The sequence below is a fragment of the Aristolochia californica genome, unplaced genomic scaffold (assembly GCF_029961685.1).
Source record: "Aristolochia californica isolate CCGP_79_NKW_82.1479 unplaced genomic scaffold, dmAriCali1.0.hap1 SCAF_5, whole genome shotgun sequence".
Lineage (NCBI taxonomy): Eukaryota > Viridiplantae > Streptophyta > Magnoliopsida > Piperales > Aristolochiaceae > Aristolochia > Aristolochia californica.
Window position 1 is genome coordinate 43,262,676 of NW_027182214.1, and position 21,559 is coordinate 43,284,234.

A 21,559-nucleotide genomic window follows, 5' to 3' on the forward strand; every position below is an offset into this window, starting at 1 on the left:
GACGATGGCATTCCCCGCTTATCCTTGCGAAAACTCTGGTTATGGGCTCGAGGAACGGCGATCGTTCCTTCCTTTTTCAGGTTTTCTACACCAGGGAACTGATAACGAATGATCATTGCGGTAGTTTAAATACATATTTAAATTTTGTAAAGAAAAGTTGGGTGCACCAAAGCAAAACTCCATTTCATTTATTACTATACAAGCTTTTTTAACAGTAGGTGTCATCATCTTCATCTTCTTCTTTTTCCTCCTTCGGCCGGAAGCTGTAGACTGTAATTTTCAGAGGGTTTTCCGGCGGACATTGATGGGGTATCGCTTCTGAGTCCGGGTAGTCGGAAAAAAAACTAACTTATCATCCTCCGCAGCTTCCCAGCTGTTGAAAAAAGCAAACAGGTTAAGCGATCGACAGAAGTCATGTTCCTCGAGAGGAATTACCGAACAGATATTGAGTTTGTCACCTGAAGCTAGTGACGAGGTGGTGGAGGAAGATGGAGATTTCAACGCGCGCTAGCTCGTAGCCGGGACAGAGCCGAGGTCCGCCGCCAAATGGAGTGTAGATAATACCGGGGCTTGGCGAATTGTTCTGAAATAATTTTACACAATAGCGAGTCCAAGTAAAATTAGGTGACTACCGACGTTTTCATTTATCGCTTGCTCCTCCAAGCCGCGGAATAGAAAAAAAAAACCATTATATATTGATAAAGGAAACTGGATGAAGGACCTGCCATCTCCATGGATTAAAGCTTCGAGCGTCTTTGTAGAGGTCGTGGTCCAGATGCACGGCGCGAAACGAGGCGAATACTTTCCATCCCTTCGGAATCGTGAACCCTGAAACAGTTCGTCGATCGCTCGAGTTCAGGCGAGTGGGAAAGCATTACAAGGACCAAGTAAAGCACCACTGTAAATTACCTTTTATCTGTACATCACTCACTGCGCGTCTGAAGACGCCGCTTATGATGTTGGCAACTCGTAGCGTTTCATTAATTACCTGCAAGAAAGAAAAGAATTGATCAAAACGAAGAAAAACCACAGTTATGTCGACCAGAGAATCTCTTAAAGCAGCCTCACTCAGTAGGATCATAGCCAAGGACTTACGCACTGCGTGAAAGACATAGCTTTGTAGTCGCTCCAGTCCAAGGATTCCCCCTGCCGCTTCTTCGCCCGGATTCCTTCGTGTTCTGCCTGCAACAACGTACGAATTCAAAGTCTATTTCTTGATAATAGGTCTTTTGACCAAATACGGAGTCGTCCGTTCACGAGAAGTCACGTCCTCTGCCGACTATCATGCAAACACGAAGATGGATACTGCGATAATTTAAAAAAATGCTTCATCCATGGCAGTCTGAACTCTGATGTGTAAGGAATCCAGAACAGATATCAAATCAAAGACGGAAAAAAAATAGGGAAGAAAAAGGAGAAAGAAAAGACGACCTAATCACTGTCACTACAGACTGGCGGTCAATCACACATGGCTCGACAGTTGTGAATCGATTTGAATTTTTTTTTAAATGGGACGAGTGCCTCGCATTGTGATGAATTGAATTTTCTTGTATTTAGGTTAGAAATAGACCTTTAGCAGAGACAAAGAAGCAGGCGTTTCCGAGAGGAACTTGACTGCAAGAGTCATGATGGTTGACGTCGTCTCGTAGCCTGCGACGAGTAGAGCCAGCAAGAAATCCACCGTCTCCTCCTCCGAGAACCCCTCTTCGACGTCTATCAGTGCAGCTAGCATGTCTTTCTTCTTATTACTCTCCCCCATCTCCTCCTTCCTTCGTTCTCTCACCATCGATCTCAGCGTCTCCGCGACTTTGGTCCGTGCCTGAATCGGAATGTAGAAGCAAAAAAGGGTGGATGGTGGGAGATTAGTTTCTGTACTTGGGCTCGAGTAAAAGATCGCTTTCTTTTGTGCTGCAAAGTGGGTTCCACAACCAACCAGAGTGCATGGGCTCGTAATGGAAAAAAGGCGGTGATTGGTGAATACGGAAAAATCTTTCTGCGGATTGTACCTTGAGAGCTCTACCATAGGTGGTGAAGAAGAGGGGCAATGGAACGGAGAAGAAGCCCTCAATGAGAAGAAGGTACTCCTTGCGGAGTCTCTCTGTCCACTCCCCTGGATCGAAGCTCATCAGCTGCTTCATTGTCAGCTCAAACGTTATCTGCAAATAATTGCATTTTTAAATTAAACATAGCAATTTACGATTAAGTGTAAAAAACAGAACAGAAAAGAAAATCACACATCAATGCTTCTTCCAGAAAATCTATTTGCAAACTGAATGTAATGAAATGAAACGGGAAAAAGTGCTGGAACAGAGGCAGCAGAACTGCTTTTGTTTTTTTAAGAGAAGGGGCGGTCAACCGGCACTCAGACGACATAAACATACTTCAGAGGAGAATCTCACGAGGAATCAAAAGGCGTAATGTTCTGGGCAGAATAATCCCAACCAAATTTAAAACAACTAACAGGGAAAAAAAAATAAGATTGATCCAAATATTCGCATGGGATTCGCCATTTTTAAAACACGACTTTAGCTAATAAAATAATTTACTCAATAAAATGTAATTTACCAGACCGGCGAGGCTCCATCATTCTCGCCTCAAGCCACCACTTTCTACTTTTAAACGAGTCCAAACAAAAACCTTACCTTCTTCGTCTCGTCTTGAAGCAGAACCCTCCGACCGTCCCAGCCATCCATATTGTACCGCACCAAACGATCGATGTCGACGAGGAGATGATCCCTGATGATGGTGGAATTGGCGAAGCTCATGGTGAGGGAATGCATCTTCTTGTGCAAATTCCCTTTCATGAGGAGCAGAGAGTGCCGGCCGAGGAGATTGGAGATGGAGCTGGGATAACTGCTCTCGAACAATTTCCCTTCGTTCTGGAGCACGAAGCGGATCGCCTCCGGGTCGGTCAGAAACACGGTCGGCTCGCCGAACACGTGCGTGGTGAAGAGGCGGCCGTACCTCCGAATCCGAGCGTCGATGAAGGGTTCCGGATTCTCGGTCTTGTAGGCGGCGATGAGCTGCAGCGTCTCCCCGACGAAGGGGAGGCCGAGGCTCCCCGGTGGAATGTCGGAGCGACGTCGCCGGAGAGAGAGGCGGAACAGGAAGCAGAGACCGAGGAAGACGAAGAAGAAGGTTTGAAGAGAGAGGAAAGCCATGGACGGATGCGCCGGGGCTTCGGACGTTGCCGAGAGAGAAGAGAAAGAATTTCAGAGAGTATTTATAGAACAGAACACAGTCCAGGGAGAAGAGAGGAGCGACACTGAGACGGAGTAAAGAGGGCAGGCGCACGCGTGGAGAGGATTCAGGACTTAGAATCCAGGAAATCCCCGGTGGAGGAAAAAAGACGAGCTGCTCCGAGATTCTCAGCCTTCTCCAATTAAATGGAGTAATGGATTATGTGGCTGGCTGATTTACAGCACATGCCATTACCGTACCTGTCATTTCAGATGAGCTTATGGTGAGAAGCGCGTCAGGATCTTCGTTTCTCGGAAGCTTTATGATGGTTTTTGGTTAATTAAGTAGAGGTCTATGATTAGTAATATGCTATTAGGAAGAGATTAGCCCGTGCCGGGTTCCCTGACGAAACCCGTAACGCTCCGAGATTCTTAAGTATTTTATTTTTTACATTTAATTAAATTAAAAAATCTCAATTTTAATTTTTATTAATTTAAAAAAACTGAAATTTATCTTAGTTTAGTAACAAAATAGTTAAATAAAATAATCTTATAAACATTAAATCTATTAGAGTAATTTTATATAATAAAATATCCTCTTTTTTATTTATATAAATTTATGATTTTAATATTTTATTTTATTTTTAATTTAAGAGGGAGAATTTAGATATTACAAAAGTAACAATTTGATTAAGTATTTTTTGATTATATTATTTATAAATATTTAATTAAAAAATTAATTAAAATTAATGAATTTAAAAGCGGTTAAAATTTATTTTAGTTTAGTCAGATAAAACTATCTAAAATAAAAGTTAAATCTATTAAAATAATTTTATATAATAAAATATCTTTTTTATTTATATAATTTTTTTAATATTATATTTCAGAATTTAGATATTGTAAAGTAACAATTTGATTAACATTTGGATATTATTAAAGTAAGGATTTGATTAATTATTTTATTTTTAATTAATTATTAATATATATATGTTAAAATATATTTTATTTTATTTAAATAAAACTATCTTTTTAAATTAAATCTATAAAATAATTTTTTATTAAAATACCCTATTTTTTATTTAAATAAAGTTATAATTTTTAATATTATATTTAATTAATATTTTAAGAATGAAATTTACTTCCTCTAAGTAATTTACTTTCAAAATGTACTAACCCAACTGTCTCGAACTCTAAAGTTGGTGCAGCTTGCTAAGCTCCAAATTTGGGCACGGGACAAACACCCTTTTCCTGTGCTCCCTGGTAAAGAAGCCACGGGTTGCCCTTAGATTAACTTGAATAGTGGATCCAGTTGAACCTTATTTATCTCCTGTTCACCTCAAGGTGAGACTCCGTCCTGTATTTCGCAACTGCAGTAATTCACTCTAAAGATGAAATAGTTTACAAGAGAAATCGAACACAACTTATAGGTGTTTTTCTCTAACCTATCTCAGACCGTAACTTAAGATCCTTCTTCGTGATGATTAAACCCTAATAGCACCTCCAAATATAAAAAAAAAAATAGGACAATCGCAATACAAGATTGAAATCTCTAAACTACCTTTAATGAAACAACAATCAATACATCGATCCCGTACCAACTCAGTGTAAACAATTGATTAAGTTCCAAAACTTAACAAAGGACACCAACACAAGAGAATGTATAGATGGATCACTAATCCCAGTGATACGAGGATTAGGAGAAGCAATTAGGATGCTTAATCTAATCGAATCCCAACTCCATGATCGGAAAAAGAGGGGGCCCGTCTAAAGAATTTGTCAGGAAAACCCAGGCATTTTCCAGGAAATCTGGGTTGAGGCAGACCACAAAGCTTATGTCGGATAATGGTGGTGGATTAGTAATTTAATGGGATAAGTAAGCAGATTGGGGAGATGGCCACTTGTCGGCCAATGGAGAGGCTTGACCGATAAAAAAAATCATTAGGCCTTCTTAATCAATGGAAGTGGGATTGTGATGGTCTCTAAAGTGTCAGCCACATGTCCCTACCGTGACCTGCACCCACACTAGGGCGCCAACCTACAGCCTCTCAGAGAATCCCATGATTATGTGGGCACACTGGGTTCCCCACTTCTCTTTAAAACAATAAAAAAAATAATAATAAAAAAAAAATTACAAGGAGATGAAAAGATAATGCAAATTCTCTATTGTATTTATCCGAGATTTTTGTTGTAAATTATATATAAATACCACCCTTAAATCAATACAAAGACGTGGTTGAATTCAATTTCTTATATGGTATCATAGCAGATTGATTAATTTTCTATATTTCCCTTCATCTGATTTTATTTTTTCGAAATCGCTTCCTCATACTTCTCTGCCAACAAGATCCCCCAGTTTCATGAAAGGGCTCTCTTCCTTTATTCTTTCGCAATTTCATCGAGAACATGCAACCTTATTAAAGAAACCTACCTTTTAGATTTGGCAAGGTGTTTGATATATTTATAATGTTGTCGATGTGAGATCAATCACCCAATCGGATTGGTGATTAGTTCTGATTGTATCTGTCCAATTGCTACTACCTAATAGGGGTGTTAGTCAACATTGAAGTTGGGATTGAAGTTAGACTAACTGTGTTTTTCAGATGATGATGGCACTCATTTACCACTAACGGCCTAATAGAATAAACTACGTAATACACTGAAACTTCATTGTTGACTAACCCCCCTAGAAGGCAAGAACAGTACCTTAGTCCTATCTCTTCCGACTAAGGGTGACAAGCCTTCCATACGTAGAGGGAGGAGACTTTTTTTTATTTATAAAATTGAATTTATATTTTTTCTAACCATCCGAATTCAAATATATCCTTATTTTTAATTTTAAAAAATTATTTTAATTATATTTATTGATAATTATTTATTTAAAATTTGAATTAGTTTTATGTAATTAATTAATAATGTAGTTATGCTATAATTATAATTTTATAAAACCAAACTTGTTTCTAGGGTGGGGAGACCAGGCGAACCAATGCGATCATTCGGAAAAGGCCGAGGACCCAAACACCTCACCAGCCCCAATAACTCTAGGCATGTAAGTGGATAGTTAACCAAATTTCAATGGTACTTACGAGTATTGGAGCTTTAGGGCATATAATTTTATTTTAAAACCATGTTATATCGAAATAGGTTGATAGATCAATAAGTTTTTTCAAGGTTGAAAACTCATTGATTGATACATTGATTGATCAATATGCTTGGAAAACTTAAAAGATATAGTCGTCATATATATTGATCGATCATAACTTTTTTTTAATCCGATCAACACCTTTTGAATCTTTTTAGAAATGTGTAAAAAGCGACTAGTTTAGCTAAGAATCTTCTATATAGGCATCTAAACTCATTGAGAAGCATTTCCAAAACATTTGCCAAGGCTTTTTAAATTGAATTGTAAATATACTCTCTATGAGAAAAAAAAGATAGTTCTAACTCAATCTCTTCATCCTCTTTATTTTTGGGTACTACCAATGCCACGACGCAGTGCAGCAGCAAAAAGTATATGTCAACCCAGTCGGCCATCCTTACCTAAGAGATGCTGACACCCATGGGCGGAAAGTCCTGCTTAGCTACACATCACAAGTGAGAGTTCTCATGGTTGCAATACCTGACTCAATCTCGGGTGGCTAAATCATTTTAGTTTACTTTGTGTATTTTTAATTTATTATCTTAGAGGGGTATTAGAACCTCAATCTAGAAGGGAAGAACTTGATAGAACTAGAATCTTGTAAATTTCAGCTAATAGAGTTTGTTATTGAATCCACATACAAGCCTCTAGCTGGTCTGATTCACGTCCACACAAGATTTGTTCCAACTTCTACGCGATTGTTTAAAGTCTACTCTTGGTGACATAATATCAAAGATTACAGATATAGCACACACAAGAAGGCAAATTCTGATGTCACGATAAATGCAAAAGCTGGAAGCACAAAACGTAAATGGAGGTAAGACATTGCAAAGACGATCTAAATGAAATATACACACATCAATATTGATGCAAAAAGATGCACCTGTCATGTACAAGGGGAACAACTGCATGTGATTTTGACTTACTACACCCATGGCAGAGGAACAGATATAGGGAAAGAATACTCATCTAAGAGAACCATATGAACTATAAACAGAACCAGAAAGAATAAGAGGTAACTTATCTATGTACATAAAGAGTCTTTTCAAGTTCTCTTTGGCAATCGCATTCATGTCTAGGACTTCACGGTTGTCAGTGTAGACCCAAAGATCAGATGAATTCACATTCTTGAGACTATCACGACAGAAGGGGCATGATTGAGACCGTATGCGCCTGGAAGAAGCCATACAATGTATCATTAGTTTCACTTGAATCACTTGAGTACAAAAAAAAAATGCATGAGTTAAAGGAAGGTAAGTATACCAATCTCTATAGCACTTTAAACACAGAGCGTGACAACAATTAGGCAGCACAACTTTGCTATTCTTTTCCAGACATATGCCACACTCTTCCTCTCTCTCTATATCAAGTACTGAGAGTTTTCCCTTCTCTTCTTCTTTCTTTTTCAAGTATTTCTGCAAACATATCTCTTTCTGTTTTCGATCTTCCACATCTGTAATCCCTTTTTGTAGTTGTATTAATGAGGGAAATATCATACCTACAAATGGAGTAAAAAACCATCCAAGCAATTAGATTACAGAAGAATGTCATTAATAATGATAACAAATTGCAGAAGTTTTTATTCCATAACAGTTTTTGCGATGCAAGATTCTTTTCTTACCATAGAATTCTTTTACAGTAGCCTTTCTCTCATAGACAGACATGGTTGTCTTCCCATCCACATAAGCCTGCCAGATATTTCCAATTTAGTATATCTAGTTAACTTGTTAAACAGGGCAAAGATGGTGATTTACCTTGTAAATAAGGATTCGAAGCAATCCAAGTTGACCAGCAAAATGATAATCAGTCCATTGCACAAGAAAGAGAAACAAATGAGCAGCTGGACTATAGGATATTCTCATCTGTAAGCAGGCTCCATCATATTCCCTCCGATAATCAGAAGCCCTGAATTTTCAGATTAAAACGATGATACAAAGATTAGCATCCATGAATAGGAGCTCATAACAAAACATAAATTGCATCATGAAAGATGCACCATTCAAGCAACAACTAGCAGATCCTACAAGGAGAACTCTTTACTGATACAATCTGAGAAAAGTTCAGAAGACTGATTCCCAATTGAAACCAGAGTATATTACACTAGAGAAAAAGCTCAGAAGGCCCACGTAAGGATTTCTTAATTCTTGGCACATAGACACTAAATTAACCTGTAGACTTTTAAAAGACTCCAACTCATATACTGCGTAGGAATTTATATTTCATTATTTTAAAATGAAAATGTAAAGACATCTTACAAAAGAAACAAAGAAATAACACAAGTAAACTCTGAACTCAAAGAGGGTATGAGAGCGATAGTAAAACTTACCATACTTCAATTAAATTTATTCACTGATAAATTACCATATTTTCAACCAAATGAATGATAGACCAAAATCCAGTGGCAGTTTTTAAAAAAATGGACCGAGGAGAAAATGCCAATAACAATGCTGTAAATCAACAGATATTGAAATAGAAGGCTCTGCAATAACAGGAAGCATTATACAAAAATATAAAAGGATTATACAACAAAACAGGAAAGAACGCAATCCTCTAGTAATTGTAGTAAAGTAACCAGTCCAAGGTCTACCACTTATACAGGTTTCCCGCTGATGTACTGAAAAGTAACAAAACTATCTACAAAATCCAATGTAACGAGCAGAAGTAAACCGAAATTAGAGAACAGAGTACTAAATGAAGAAAGAAATTACAGAGTATTTGCATGCTGAATATCCGCTTCTAGTGCTTTAAGAGAGTCTTTAAATGACTTTCGCATGGCCGTCTGTTTCTATCCACCAGTCTCCAAACAACAACACAACTTGGCATAAATAGCAAAGCAGAATTCTTCTCATGCGCCCTACAAATCCTCCTCTCTGCTTTTTTCCCTTCTCTATCAAACTTTCTTCCTACAGCACCTGAATTTCTATGCCTATATCCTCAAACACCTAAATTTCACATAAACCCCTGCTTCTGTATGTCTTTCTCTATGTCGATCTCCCAATCCAGAGCACCTACCATAAGTGAGAATTGCCCTGCGCTCGCAATCTTAATATACGTCAATGTATACGACGAATCGTCAAAAAATCGAGAGAGAAAAGTAGAAATTGAGAACAATAAAGCAAGTCTCAAGACAACCCTAAATTCAGCGCGGAATGAATCGGAGCAGGTTTGTTGAGTGATGAGTTAGCAGCAATGCCGACGACAGCAGGTTCTTATACTGTTGCTTCCGAAGCTTAATCGTCGCTTTTCCCGCAAGCGTAAGCGTTATTTTCTTACGATTCTACCCCTCAAACATAACGGGAACTCGACCCGGTATCTGGTTTCTGTAAGCGGATCCGGAGTCCCGTATCCGACTGACACATAAATCCAAACGTGTTAGAATAAGGAAAATCCGATAACAATTCCTGCTAAGGGTCGGACCCGGTTAAAGTTACCGCAACTGAATTTCTTTTTCTTCCCCTACACAAAAATGTCGGCCTCCCGCGTAAGGGCAAATATGTAATTGTGTAATTTTCGCGGCCAAACCAGAGTTAGTGGCGAAACCAGGGGCCTTTCCGTCTTAGGGGAAATACTAGGGGTGGAAGTTGGAAGTTGGAAGTTGGAAACTTGGAACCCGTCCGGACAATTGTTCGACAAAATGCCCCACAGAAGTAACAGTGGCGATCACTTCCGCGCAGATCGGTCGAGGGATCGAATAAGCATTCGAGCTCCTACCGATCATGGTCGGTCAGTAGCGAATAGCGACGAACAGTAGCAAGATTCAGGAAGGCTCCAGAGCTCGAGCGGCTTTTCTTCAGTGAAGTCCAAGAAACACACCAACCAGTGCGTCTTCGTCACAGGTTCAAACGCCTTGCCGTTTACTTTGGCTCAATTAGAGTCCTTTATTCAATTCATCTCGGAAAAGGAGGCAAAGCAAAGGGTCCCACGGGTTCTCGTTTGGATCCTCAGCCGCCAGCGTGCCATTGTAGAAAATTAGAAGAAAAAGGAAACGTATGGAAGGAGATAAGATCAGATTCTTGTGTCTGGAAGCTGGATCAATCTCTACTTTTTCCAGGTAACCGGCTATGACGACTGTTAACTTTTTTGTTCTTGACTAAAGGCTCTGTTAAAATCACGGTGGGCGTTTGGATAAGGCATTGGGTTTGGATTTTGGCTCACCTCTTATCTTCTTGCTTCCACGACACCACCTTTCTCTGTCCTTCGTTATTAATTCTGGGTTTCCTAATTAACGTCGGGGTGATCGCCGAGTCTCGTCACTGTAAATCTCTTGGCTTATTTTAATTTCATTAACAGAGAGACTTTGATATGGTGGCATCACTGAAAGCCTGATTTTATATGGAGTTCTTATCAAAATCACTCTTCTGGGAATGCATTCTTGTTCTCTAATGGATTAAACCACCTTTAGTTTCTGTTTATTTCTCCTCTGTGCTCACTCACCGTAGCGTGTATTCTCCTGTTTTTGTGTCGGTGAAAATTGCGTTGGACAGTCAATTTGACACATCATCATTGACCGCTATCCTGGTGCCACATTAGCACCACATCAACCCTTTTATTACTAGATAAAAAACGATAAAACCATATCAGCCCTATTATTCTTCCTTTGCTCTTTATTTTTTCCTCTTCTTTCTCTGAGCCACATCACCTCATATCTGGCCAAAGGCCTCCTTTTCTTACAGTTTTTCTTGTGCCATGCTGGCGGTCTAGGCTGATCTGGCTTGTTAATGAACCAACGTGGCAAGTCAATATTTTGACCCAGTTTAGAAGATGTGTTTTGCTCAATATTTTTACAAAATAAATATTTTCCCAAATTTCCTTAATTAATCGATAGAACAGATAATCAGGTAAATATATAAAACAAAAAGAAGATTTCGAAGCATGAAAGAGAGACCAAAAAACGAAAAATTCTACCACTTTCGGAATTTGAGGGTAATAATGGTTAACTGGAGTTATTGCAGAGCAAGTATAGCGTAGTCCCAATCCTCCATTCTACAGTTTCAAGTTTGAAAACCCTGTAAATCAATCAAAATCATGCACTTCGTTATGATGTTCAAATGAATAGATGGCAAGCTTCTGCTCCATCACAAACCCAGAGGCCCAAAGATTCCTTCTTGTAACTCTTCTGAAGGCGGCTTGTCCCAGAGCAAGTGCGAGAAGCAAGCTTGCCACCACAGATGCTGTAAGGCAGTAGAAAGGTAAACGATGCTATCATCATATGAGCAAGAATGAGACATGGGGGCAGAAATCATGCCTTCTTCCTGCTTTCTCAGTATAATTATAATGAATCAGTCAGCCAGAGGTTAGTGTTTTATTCGTCGGGAAGTCGTCCTCCAAATCGCCTCTGCCTACTCTGATATGAAAGAATGGCCTCGGCAAAATCCTCCTCCCCATAGTCAGGCCAGTATGTATTTGAGAAGAAGAGTTCAGTGTAGGCTGACTGCCACAACAAGAAGTTGCTAACCCTCTGCTCCCCGCTGGTACGGATAAATAAATCTGGATGAGAATAGGCTGTGCAACTTGTTGCCAGCTCTTGTTCTATGGTAGAATCGCTTATGTCGGAAGGTTCAAGCTGACCATCTTTTACTTTTTGAGCAATCTTTTGGCATGCTTGGACTATGTCATCCTTTCCACTATAGCTAACGGCAACAAGCACGTCTAGCCGCTTGTTGTTCTTCGTCCTCTCTTCTGCTTCTTTCACTACTCTCTGAAGAGACTTAGGCAGCTTAGACGTATCTCCGATAACACAAAACCTTAAATCTTCCCTGTTAAGATACAAATAAAAGACTAGGTTGGTAAGAAAGTTAGCCATTTGTAATGAATTTGCCACAGCAAGCATTACAGTCCTGTTGAAACTTCCTGAAAGCAATTTTTTTATTGCTTTAAGTAGTAGAATCCTCAAAATGATGGAAGAATTAGACTTCAAGAATTTAAACTTGATCATGCATTGAGACACTACAGGAGTGAAAAGCTCTAAGAGGCCTCTTTTAAGGGCAATAAGTAGCTTGGTAGAATATATGAACACAAGATTGACATCTTGGGTTCCTTTAGCAGGAGTGATTGTGCATCTTCTCTCAAGTTTGCATCAAATCGGGGAAATACTAAATTAAAGTCTATGCAAAGGATAACTCCTTTCTATTCATCACCCTTGCGTTAGCCACAGTCAATTTTACCATGGGTCAGACTGATTTTATGGGAAGAACAGCGGTGGACACTCTATATGATCTACCTCACTCCTTAGTTTGAGATATAGTCATATTCAATTTAACAGGATGACAGAGACGGAACAAGGGGGTCCATAAACATATTAATTGTCAGGACGACAAATTCAAAAAGTAAAAGCTCGTGATCATATTTTACAACTCAAATCCAAAGTTCAGTGAACCAACCGCAGTAAGACAGACGGAACCAGAAGAAAAAAGTAGTAGAAGAAGATGATGATGATATGATCAATACCTCACAAAATTCTCAATTTCCATTTTGATAACTCTTTCCAACAAAGCCATCAAAAAATCGACTTCTCCCTGCAATTTTACACCTAAATTCTTTATACCTACGCACACAAATAACAAATTCTGGAACAATAAAACACAAACAAGGAATAACAGTACAAACCGTGCTCCGTAACCAATTTTCGGAGGAGAATGCGAAGACTGTGAGAACCTTGATTCTCCATTTGCAGCAACACTTCACCATCTCCTTCAAAGATCTAACACCCGCCTCGTGTCCGGCCCCTGAAGGCAAACCCCTAGCTCGCGCCCACCTCGAATTCCCGTCCATGATCACAGCTACATGCTTCGGCATCAAATCCTGCCTGAGACCCGCAGGCAACTGATACTCAACGCTCTCCGACACCTCATCTCTTTCCTCTTCTCTCGCTTCCTCCCTCTCCGCCACAGCAGGCACTCTAGCGGAGGCATAACGTCGAGATTTCGAGGGGGAAAGAGACGCGCCGAAAGGCCATTTTGGGGCACCAGTAGCAACCGCCTGGACGCGGGAAAGCAAGGAGAGCAATTGGGGTTTGCGGTGTTGGTCAATGTGAATGCAAGGCTTGGCTAATTGGAGAGACATTGCCCCTTTTGCTGGTTCTCGTAGGGCTAAAAGGCTTTAGCTCAGAGATCATTTTTGGAAAGTACTTCATATATAAAGACGCACTATGACGCACTATGACGTCGTTTACTACTGTCCTGTCTCCTGACCTGACTCCCCCTTGTCCACCGATCACCATTCTCCATTTCATAATTTTTCTGCCAATCGATTTTCAACCAAGTGGCGCTGAAAATTGATTCTCCTGAACATCACCAACGCCGTGAGAGCCATCAGCCATGGCTGACGCTCCTACCGGGGAAAAACACGAAAAAGACACGGTTCAGCTCAGGCTCCCGTTAGTTTGGGCTGGTTCTTAAATTGTCGGTTACCAAGAAAAATAAATATGGGTCTTGTTAGAGTTTGTTCTGGTCCACCTCTCTTTAAGTAATTTGGTTTTTCGTATTTAAATGATTAGTTTTTTAAGTTGTATTAACCAACCTTTTGATATGGTATCAGAGTTGGGTACTGAACTGTGTCAGAGTTGGCGGTGGTTCCGTCCATCGATAGTCTTTGGATAAGTGTTGTGTTTTCCGTAAACATGTGACATTGGACGAAACCACATAGCTCTGATAGGTCTCAACTCTTGAAATCTTGGTAGTCCACCCAAGTCTCAGCTCTGTTTTTATAAGAATCAAATTAATTTTGCAAATGGTTAAGACAATTGGTACAATAGAGATTAGGATCAATGTGACTCTAACCCCTTATCCAAGGGGTGCACCACCCTTCTAGCTCTCTTGTCCAATGGAGGGCACATCACTTTTATTGTAGGTGGATTGGAAATTGATTCAAACTCTTTCATCCAATGGAGGGCGCAAGTGTAGGGATGACAGAAAGGAGGATAAGGTTTATCTTAGAAACTACACTGAATTTTATATATATTTTGTTATGAATTAGATGCTCTAATTTTAATTTAACAAGATTAATAATAATAATCACAGAAAAAAAGAAAAACAAATACGAAAAAGATAAAAAAATTATACAGGTTTGCCTTAAGGTAAGACTACATCCTGTCTTCCGTTGCTGTAGTAATCCATTATAAAGATGAAATAGTTTACAAGAAAATCACACACACTTAGATGTGTTTTTCTCTAACATCTATTGGGCTGCAACTCAAAATCCTTCTACGTGATGACGATAAAACTCTAATAGTCATTTTAAAGAAAAAATAGCTTAAGTCGTTGATTAGGCTCTACAACTTAACATATTTTACTTTATTAATATGGTTCTTATCTTAAAATGAGAGCATAATTGGTGTAAATTTATATTATTTATTTGTAATTTTATTTTAAATAAATTAAATTTTTATGAGGCATTGTGAGAGAGGGGTGGTGATTGGTTGACGAGGCAGAGATAAAATTTGAAATCTAAACCTATCGTTGTCACGTGCTTCACGCGTTACAACCCTTCCAATTTCCGAATCCTCCTCGTAAAATTGAATTCCCGGTCAAGGCAAAGTTCAGTCGTCTCGTCCAGCCGAAACCGGTGCATCCCGTGGCCCCCGATCTACCACCATGTTTGTTATCTTGTTTCTCTATTATACCCCTGCTCGTTGAGAACAGTTTCGTATTCCTCCTGAGCCTTTTGGCACTTGGACAGGAGGGCATAATCGTAACTGCAAGATCTACTTTCCCCTTTCCGTGTTTTTTCCGCAATGTAAAGTCGGTTTCTCTCCCGCCATTGTTCAAGTCAACTTCTTCTCTTCCTTTCCTCCTCTGTTTCTGCTCTCGAGTTTCTTCACTTCTTTCGTTTTGAGGGTACAACATGCCGCCGCAAACGAGGAGGTCGAGTTTGCCCAAAATTGTGATTGGAAGAGAGTCTGAGTCGGAGGAGAGTTCGTCTGACTCGGAAGCAGAAAATGAAGAAGATGATGATGGGGCTTCTGAAATGCTGTCTGAGGAGGAAAACGGTGTGAAAGAGACAGAGGAGATGATTGTGGAGAATGCGAAGAAGAAAGCGAAAATACCAATTACTATCAGTCTGAAGAAAGTTTGTAAGGTATTGGAGTTTTGAAGGTATTTACGGTCATGATCTCTGTATTTGCAACATTGACGAAGCTTCTTTGTGATAGGTTTGCAAAGGGACAGGTCACGAAGCGGGGTTTAAGGGCGCGACATACATCGATTGCCCGAAGAAACCCTGCTTTTTGTGCAAAACTCCTGGTGAGCTTGTTCATTATCTTTTCATTTCTCATTTTCTCTGTTTCTGGTGTATCATAATTCAAATTATATATTTTTAATTCATGAAACATTAGTGACGATGATGATGAAGAAGCGGAAAGAAAAGATTAATGTTGACCTGGTTCTAACGCTGCATTCCGAAATTTGACTTGTTGTTATTCTTTCTTTCCTTCAGGCCACACAACAATGACTTGCCCTCATCGTGTCGCTACTGAGCATGGTGTTATACCAGCACCTCGCAGGAACACCCAAAAGCCTCTGGATTATATATTTGAGCGGCAGCTGCGAACAAATGTCCCCGCTGTATGAAGTTCGAACTCTTTGTATATATTTTATTAGTTATATTTTTATTTTTTTTAATAAATTGTTATAAATCCAATAAGTACATGGTAACTTAAGATAGAGTTTTACGATATTGCTACCGTAGTAAAAGTCCTGCTAAGCTGTTGTCATTTTAAATATTGTTTTTGTTGTAATTTTTTTCTCATTTCCAAACAAAGAGGAAAAATAAGCTGAGTCACTGAAATTTTACATGGTATTGATAGCACTATAGAATTATTTCTCATTTTCAAACAAGAGGGAAACAGGGAAACTAAGTTTGGAGTCACTAAAGTATTACATGGTAGTGAAAATAAAGTGGTCAGTGAAAAGTAGCCTGTATCATGTTGTAATTTTTTTTATATCTGATTTTAATAATGAGAGATATTTTTTTTGTTGATCCGTTCATTGGGTCAGTAACAAATAGAAATGAAAAATGTCGTTATATGTAATGTAGGACTTATTTGTTTACAATAGTTTGCTTATACAAAACCTGTTTATGTGAATTTCAGATCAAACTAGGTCATGTGGTCCCTGACCAATTGGATGCTGCAGTTATCAGACTGCACAGCAGGCGTGTGACGTGCCTGGAGTTTCATCCAACCAATAATAATATTCTTCTATCTGGAGATAAGGTTGGCTATATATTTTTTGCTTATTTTCTACATACGGGGAAAAAACTTTACAGTATTAAGTTTATCTTGTCCTGTTAGCTTCAGTGTGCTAAATGCTTTCTTTTGTTTCTGTGGAAAAGAAAGGGCAACTTGGAATCTGGAATTTCTGCAAAGTAAATGAGAGGACAGTGTATGAAACTGTACATCGTATCATACTTAATAGCATGAAGTAAGTTTGTCTTGGGGCTTTGATTTGGTTTGTTTGTGATAGATGGACTATTCAGTTGGTTTATTTGTATTACAGGTTCAACCCAATCAATGATGGAACTCTTTTCACTGCAGCCTCTGATGGGACCATCTGTTTGACTGACTTGGAGACTGGAATATCTGACCGTTTGATGGACCTGAACCCAAATGGGTGGAATGTAATCTCCTTTATTGTTATTCATCCATGAGCCAATGAGGTTTAAAATTTTATGCACAAAGTCTGGTTTGATTTTTAATCTATCTGGGTGCCTTCTGTTCTCAATCAAGTTTTATTTAGATGATACAGTTTTTTGTTCTAGTTGCTGTCTTAATGAGTTTCTATTTGGTTTAAACCACTGGTTAGCTTGACACATTCTCATTAAATCTAGATGTGGGCATATCAGATGTAGTAAAGAATTGAAGTAGATGTTGCATCTTTTTTATCCTTTATCTGGGATCTATTTCTGTTCTAATATTTATTTTTGGGGACATGAACAGTTGATTGCAGAAGCATGCTTTTTCCTTACATCTCTGAGTGTATTTATGATCTTTAATTAGGGAGTTGCAAATTGGAGGATGCTGTATGGCTTGGATATCTGCTGGGAGAAAAATCTTGTGCTTGTATCTGATAACTTTGGATACCTATACTTGTGAGTGCTTCTTGTTTACCTTGTCACAGACCCTCACTTCGTCTACCTTTTTCAAATACCTTGTATAGAGAAATAGGTGAACTATGTGTAAAACATAATACGGTTCATACCTGGCGTTGGAAAACTTGAGAGTTGAGATGCACATTTGACAACCATAATGGTGCTCATGTTCCATATTCTGGTATGCTCTAACTACACCCTAATGTAGGAAAGCAATAAAATTCCATTTTAAATGGTTTAGCAAAGATTAAAGTGTGATTTTGAGATAAGGGATGATCAGAATAATTGATTTAAGCTTCAAGAATATTTATTTTATTTTATTTTGGAAATGTAAACCAATACTCCAATATACTATTACCACTGGTAACATGAACTGCCGGATAAGGATATGTTATGAAAGACCAGATCAAGGGAGAATGCAATTACATAATTGCATGGTAAAGTATAAACAATAATTAACTTAAAATTACAAAAAATAAACTAAACAACTACAAGCACATCTAACATGATATTTGAGAAGAAGACAATGCTTGCTGTTGAGAAACTTCAATGCATAGCTTTCACATGTTCTTTGGCTTGATGAGTGTGCATGGTAGAAGTGAGTGCGCACATGGTGGGCATTCGAGTGCGGGGCTGGCACACACGGAGCTGAGATATCAACACTGGATTGTATAAATTGTAAACCTGGTCCTATCCAAAGAGATTTTGGAGAGATTTATTGACCTAGGTGGTGTTGGTTGACACAAGGGGATAAGAGGCTTGCTTATTTGGCAAGTTTCGTTGGTTGGAGTTAGGATTTGGGATAGGGTTAGTTGCCTATGAAGGAGATCTCAGGCTATAAATAGCGATGCTTAAGCAGCTTCCATCAAATGAATAGTTCTTTTCCTTTGCTTCCATCTTCTCATCTCCGAGAGGCTGACTAGCCCATTTTCCCCCCCTAAGTGAGTTATATTTCAGGTTGTAGGCTAAGTCCTAATAGGAGTTTAATATAATGGTGCGACAGCACTGAAACAAAAGAAATAAGGTCTAAATCAGAAAAGAAGAAGCAAAATTATGTAAAAGTGAAAAAGGATGTTGAAAGTAGAGAAGTTGGATTGAAATTAGAAAGAAAAATAAACCTGATTTTGTACTACAGTGTGATGTAAGGCTACAGTTTTGTGCTACATTCATCTTGCAAATTATCTCTTTGTAAGATTAAGAAAGAAGAGGGATGGATCACATTTTGTTTTGGAAATAACCTCTGAAGGGCTTCACACCTCATGCTAAAATCAAATATCTGCAACTCTTATTCATTGACTAATTTGTTACAAGAATCCCAGGGCTTTGTGTAACCTCTATCCTCTAAAACTCAGTGACCCAGGCTAAAATATCACAATGATTAAAAAATAAGTGTGAAGATTGGAGCATAAAATAAATCCTAATGAACCCTAAAAGTAATCCAATTAGGCCCAACTAAATGTAATCCAAAATAAAAATAAAAAATCCATTTATAAATCTACTAAATTTGCATAAAATTAAACTTCCGACTCCTCATTGAGCTAAATAGTGAAGTTTTTCTTTTTCTTACTTGAGTGAAATTGAAAATCTTGATTCCCATGACACCCGCTCTCAGCTATAAAAATAAAAGTTATCTATTGTTACTTAACTCCACACAATGTGCATTGGATTATCATCTTGATGCCACTTTAGTTTAGATACACTATTGAGACAATTTGATCTATTGGTCATGTTCTGATTTTTTTAGTTGGATGTTTGTATGTCCAAATTAGATGAAGTTAACATCGGCATAAATAAGTAGAGGAAAGAGTAGGTTACCTTTTCACTGATGGTGTTGATAATTTACTTGTCTCTGTACTTGCAGTTTGGATCAGCGCTCAAAGAAGGAAGTGGGTGAGCCAGTTTTAATCCATAAGAGAGGTACAAAGGTTGTGGGACTTCACTGCAATCCATTACAGCCAGAGCTGCTGTTAACTTGTGGAAATGATCACTTTGTGAGTATTTTACAATGATGTCTTCTATCTCAATATTCATGCATTGGCTTGCTCTTACATGCTTTTCTTTGCTTTAAAACTCGCATATTAATCTTTTTTAGAAGTGAACTTAGTTGTTTCAACTCACTGTAGTGCTTTTCTTTTTCTTAGTAAAACACTTTAGTAGTTTCTAATGTGTGCCAATTACTCATACCTGAATGTATGTTTTAGAACTCTTTTTATTGATGCTTTTAGGGGTGAATTTGTTTCTTTGGATTCAATGTATTACATTTTTTATTTTTTATTTTTTTGAAAATGGTGATTTCATTAATCAAAGAAGAGAGCAGAAAGAAGAGGAAAGAAGAGGGCCCTTGGGCCCCAATGGAGAGAGAATCTCCAACTGATAAACAAGATCTTAAATGCATGCTAATTGATCATATCAGAATTTTTTTAAGAGTACAAATCAACATCTGAGGCAACCCTCTTTTCTACTTTTACCTGTGGTCATCATATGCTTAATATGCTGTAATTTCTTAACTTTCCAGGCTCGCATTTGGGATTTGCGCCGTTTGGAAGCTGGGGCTTCCCTTTGCTCTATGGGTCACAAGCGTGTTGTAAACTCAGCATATTTCTCTCCACATAGTGGAAGTAAAATTCTAACCACTTCTCAGGACAACCGTATCCGGATTTGGGACTGCATATTTGGGAATCTTGAAACTCCTAGCAGGGAAATTGTACATAGTCATGATTTCAACAGGCATTTGACCTGTTTCCGTGCTGAATGGGACCCAAAGGTGACAAATTAATTGCAATTGCACAAATTTTGGCTTTCACTTTGCTATTTAATGAATTATGGTGATTGCAGGACCTGTCTGAGTCACTTGCTGTCATTGGGCGTTACATAAGTGAGAACTATGATGGAGTTGCCTTGCACCCCATTGACTTCGTAGATACCAACACTGGGCAACTTGTTGCAGAGGTGATGGATCCTGATGTTAAGACTATCAGTCCTGTCAATAAGCTCCACCCTCGAGATGACATATTGGCAACTGGGAGCTCAAGGTTTGATTTTTTTCCAAATATTCTACGGAGATGTAGTCCGAAATTTGATGAACACCTTGGTAGTTACGGTTGTTCTTTCGGTTTGTGTGAAGTTTGGATCATGAAGCAGAAAAGAAAAAGATTAGTGACTAGAACACTATTGCCTCTTTTTCAAGTAAAATCATCTAGGTTTAGTTCTTTTGAATCTGAAATAAGGAGATTTTGGGGATAAAAATTAAGCTGTCAAGCTACATTGATCTAGGTGATAGGTTCTTTCTTTATAGAAGATAAAGCCCCTGGAATTTTCGAAACCTAGGTTGGTTCCAGAGTGAAGCAGGGTTTGGTGTCCCAGTTTCATGCACCATATCGGGATCCTTAAATTCTAACAACTTATTACGTATTGGCCAGTACATATCATGTATCAGGCCATATCAGCCTGTCTTGGGTTAAAAAAATTATTAGAAAATAGTGTATTGTGATATTCTCTGTATTGGTATATATCAGTACTTTCAAAATTCAATATGATACGTATTCGCCTGTATGCCCACCGAGGGAACGAAGACCAAGTTCTTGGATACAGATGAAATATGACTACCACAATTATTAGGAGTTGTGTTCATCTGTTTTTCTGAATGTTTACTTTCATTTGATGCTTTCAGGTCTGTTTTCATTTGGAGGCCTAAAGAGAAGTCTAAGTCTGAGTCTGAAGAAGTCGAAGAGAGGAAGTATAAGATCCTTATTTGTGGCAAGGAAGGAAAGAAAGGCAATAAGAAGGTTGCAGATGGAAGTGATGATGATAATGACATTGGTGGGTATGATGCCTGTCATACCAAGGGTAAGAGGCCAAAATCATCTGGCAAAGGTAGAAAGGTTCGATAAAATCTGATGTTAACTCATAGGTGGGTTGTGATCTGGAGCATATCTTTGGTACCTCAAGTATCCCTCCAGCATATCTTTTAGCATCAATGCACATGGGTATGAATTTTGATAATAACCTTTTAAAGCAATCATCCTACTTTTTGATCATGTGCTTGTTTCTCTCATTTTGTATATTATTAGTTGGCAGGCTACAATTTTTTGAAACTCAGAAGGTGTCTACCTATTTTCAGTTAAGCAGCCTTTAACTTCTTATTCATGTTTCTGGCTTC

The 21,559-nt window shown here is 38.5% G+C and overlaps 4 protein-coding genes across 4 annotated transcripts; 1 reads left to right on the forward strand and 3 right to left on the reverse strand.

The window, feature by feature from the left end:
• Positions 1-84: 84 nt before the first annotated feature.
• LOC137966556 (3beta,22alpha-dihydroxysteroid 3-dehydrogenase-like) lies at positions 85-3,330 on the reverse strand. Its single transcript, XM_068813220.1, has 8 exons — positions 2,643-3,330; positions 2,007-2,156; positions 1,571-1,819; positions 1,096-1,182; positions 910-988; positions 722-828; positions 459-583; positions 85-373 (listed from the first exon to the last, which is right to left on the reverse strand). Exons 1-8 carry the CDS (start codon positions 3,159-3,161, stop codon positions 280-282), a joined length of 1,410 nt encoding a protein of 469 aa, XP_068669321.1. The 5' UTR covers positions 3,162-3,330; the 3' UTR covers positions 85-279.
• Positions 3,331-7,154: 3,824 nt separating this feature from the next.
• On the reverse strand, positions 7,155-9,469 carry LOC137966557 (E3 ubiquitin-protein ligase AIRP2-like). Its single transcript, XM_068813221.1, has 5 exons — positions 9,024-9,469; positions 8,070-8,220; positions 7,937-8,003; positions 7,579-7,813; positions 7,155-7,488 (listed from the first exon to the last, which is right to left on the reverse strand). The coding sequence occupies exons 1-5, from the start codon at positions 9,086-9,088 to the stop codon at positions 7,281-7,283; spliced, it is 726 nt and encodes a 241-aa protein (XP_068669322.1). The 5' UTR covers positions 9,089-9,469; the 3' UTR covers positions 7,155-7,280.
• A 1,855-nt stretch (positions 9,470-11,324) lies between these two features.
• Positions 11,325-13,377, reverse strand: LOC137965391 (dehydrodolichyl diphosphate synthase 2-like). The gene is made up of 3 exons (XM_068811686.1): positions 12,922-13,377; positions 12,763-12,830; positions 11,325-12,071 (listed from the first exon to the last, which is right to left on the reverse strand). The coding sequence occupies exons 1-3, from the start codon at positions 13,375-13,377 to the stop codon at positions 11,618-11,620; spliced, it is 978 nt and encodes a 325-aa protein (XP_068667787.1). The 3' UTR covers positions 11,325-11,617.
• Positions 13,378-15,083: 1,706 nt separating this feature from the next.
• Positions 15,084-21,546, forward strand: LOC137966025 (protein DAMAGED DNA-BINDING 2). The gene is made up of 11 exons (XM_068812464.1): positions 15,084-15,390; positions 15,464-15,554; positions 15,748-15,875; positions 16,403-16,525; positions 16,645-16,733; positions 16,809-16,929; positions 17,309-17,400; positions 19,262-19,391; positions 19,916-20,164; positions 20,236-20,432; positions 21,071-21,546. The coding sequence occupies exons 1-11, from the start codon at positions 15,157-15,159 to the stop codon at positions 21,288-21,290; spliced, it is 1,674 nt and encodes a 557-aa protein (XP_068668565.1). The 5' UTR covers positions 15,084-15,156; the 3' UTR covers positions 21,291-21,546.
• The last annotated feature ends 13 nt before the right edge of the window (positions 21,547-21,559 follow it).

What these genes read in the sequence shown, in the direction of transcription:
- LOC137966556 (XM_068813220.1), bottom strand. Translation starts at nt 3,161, where the DNA reads ATGGCTTTCCTCTCTCTTCAAACCTTCTTCTTCGTCTTCCTCGGTCTC. An exon ending in CTTCTTTGTCTCTGCTAAAG is followed by an intron (nt 1,183 to 1,570) that starts GTCTATTTCTAA and finishes ACGTTGTTGCAG; the next exon opens with GCAGAACACGAAGGAATCCG. An exon ending in TTAATCCATGGAGATGGCAG is followed by an intron (nt 584 to 721) that starts GTCCTTCATCCA and finishes AAATTATTTCAG; the next exon opens with AACAATTCGCCAAGCCCCGG.
- LOC137966557 (XM_068813221.1), bottom strand. Translation starts at nt 9,088, where the DNA reads ATGCGAAAGTCATTTAAAGACTCTCTTAAAGCACTAGAAGCGGATATT. An exon ending in TACTGTAAAAGAATTCTATG is followed by an intron (nt 7,814 to 7,936) that starts GTAAGAAAAGAA and finishes CTCCATTTGTAG; the next exon opens with GTATGATATTTCCCTCATTA. An exon ending in TTAAAGTGCTATAGAGATTG is followed by an intron (nt 7,489 to 7,578) that starts GTATACTTACCT and finishes GGCTTCTTCCAG; the next exon opens with GCGCATACGGTCTCAATCAT.
- LOC137965391 (XM_068811686.1), bottom strand. Translation starts at nt 13,377, where the DNA reads ATGTCTCTCCAATTAGCCAAGCCTTGCATTCACATTGACCAACACCGC. An exon ending in AAAATTGGTTACGGAGCACG is followed by an intron (nt 12,831 to 12,921) that starts GTTTGTACTGTT and finishes GTAAAATTGCAG; the next exon opens with GGAGAAGTCGATTTTTTGAT. An exon ending in GAAATTGAGAATTTTGTGAG is followed by an intron (nt 12,072 to 12,762) that starts GTATTGATCATA and finishes GTATCTTAACAG; the next exon opens with GGAAGATTTAAGGTTTTGTG.
- LOC137966025 (XM_068812464.1), top strand. Translation starts at nt 15,157, where the DNA reads ATGCCGCCGCAAACGAGGAGGTCGAGTTTGCCCAAAATTGTGATTGGA. An exon ending in ATCATACTTAATAGCATGAA is followed by an intron (nt 16,734 to 16,808) that starts GTAAGTTTGTCT and finishes TTTGTATTACAG; the next exon opens with GTTCAACCCAATCAATGATG. An exon ending in CTTGTGGAAATGATCACTTT is followed by an intron (nt 19,392 to 19,915) that starts GTGAGTATTTTA and finishes TTAACTTTCCAG; the next exon opens with GCTCGCATTTGGGATTTGCG.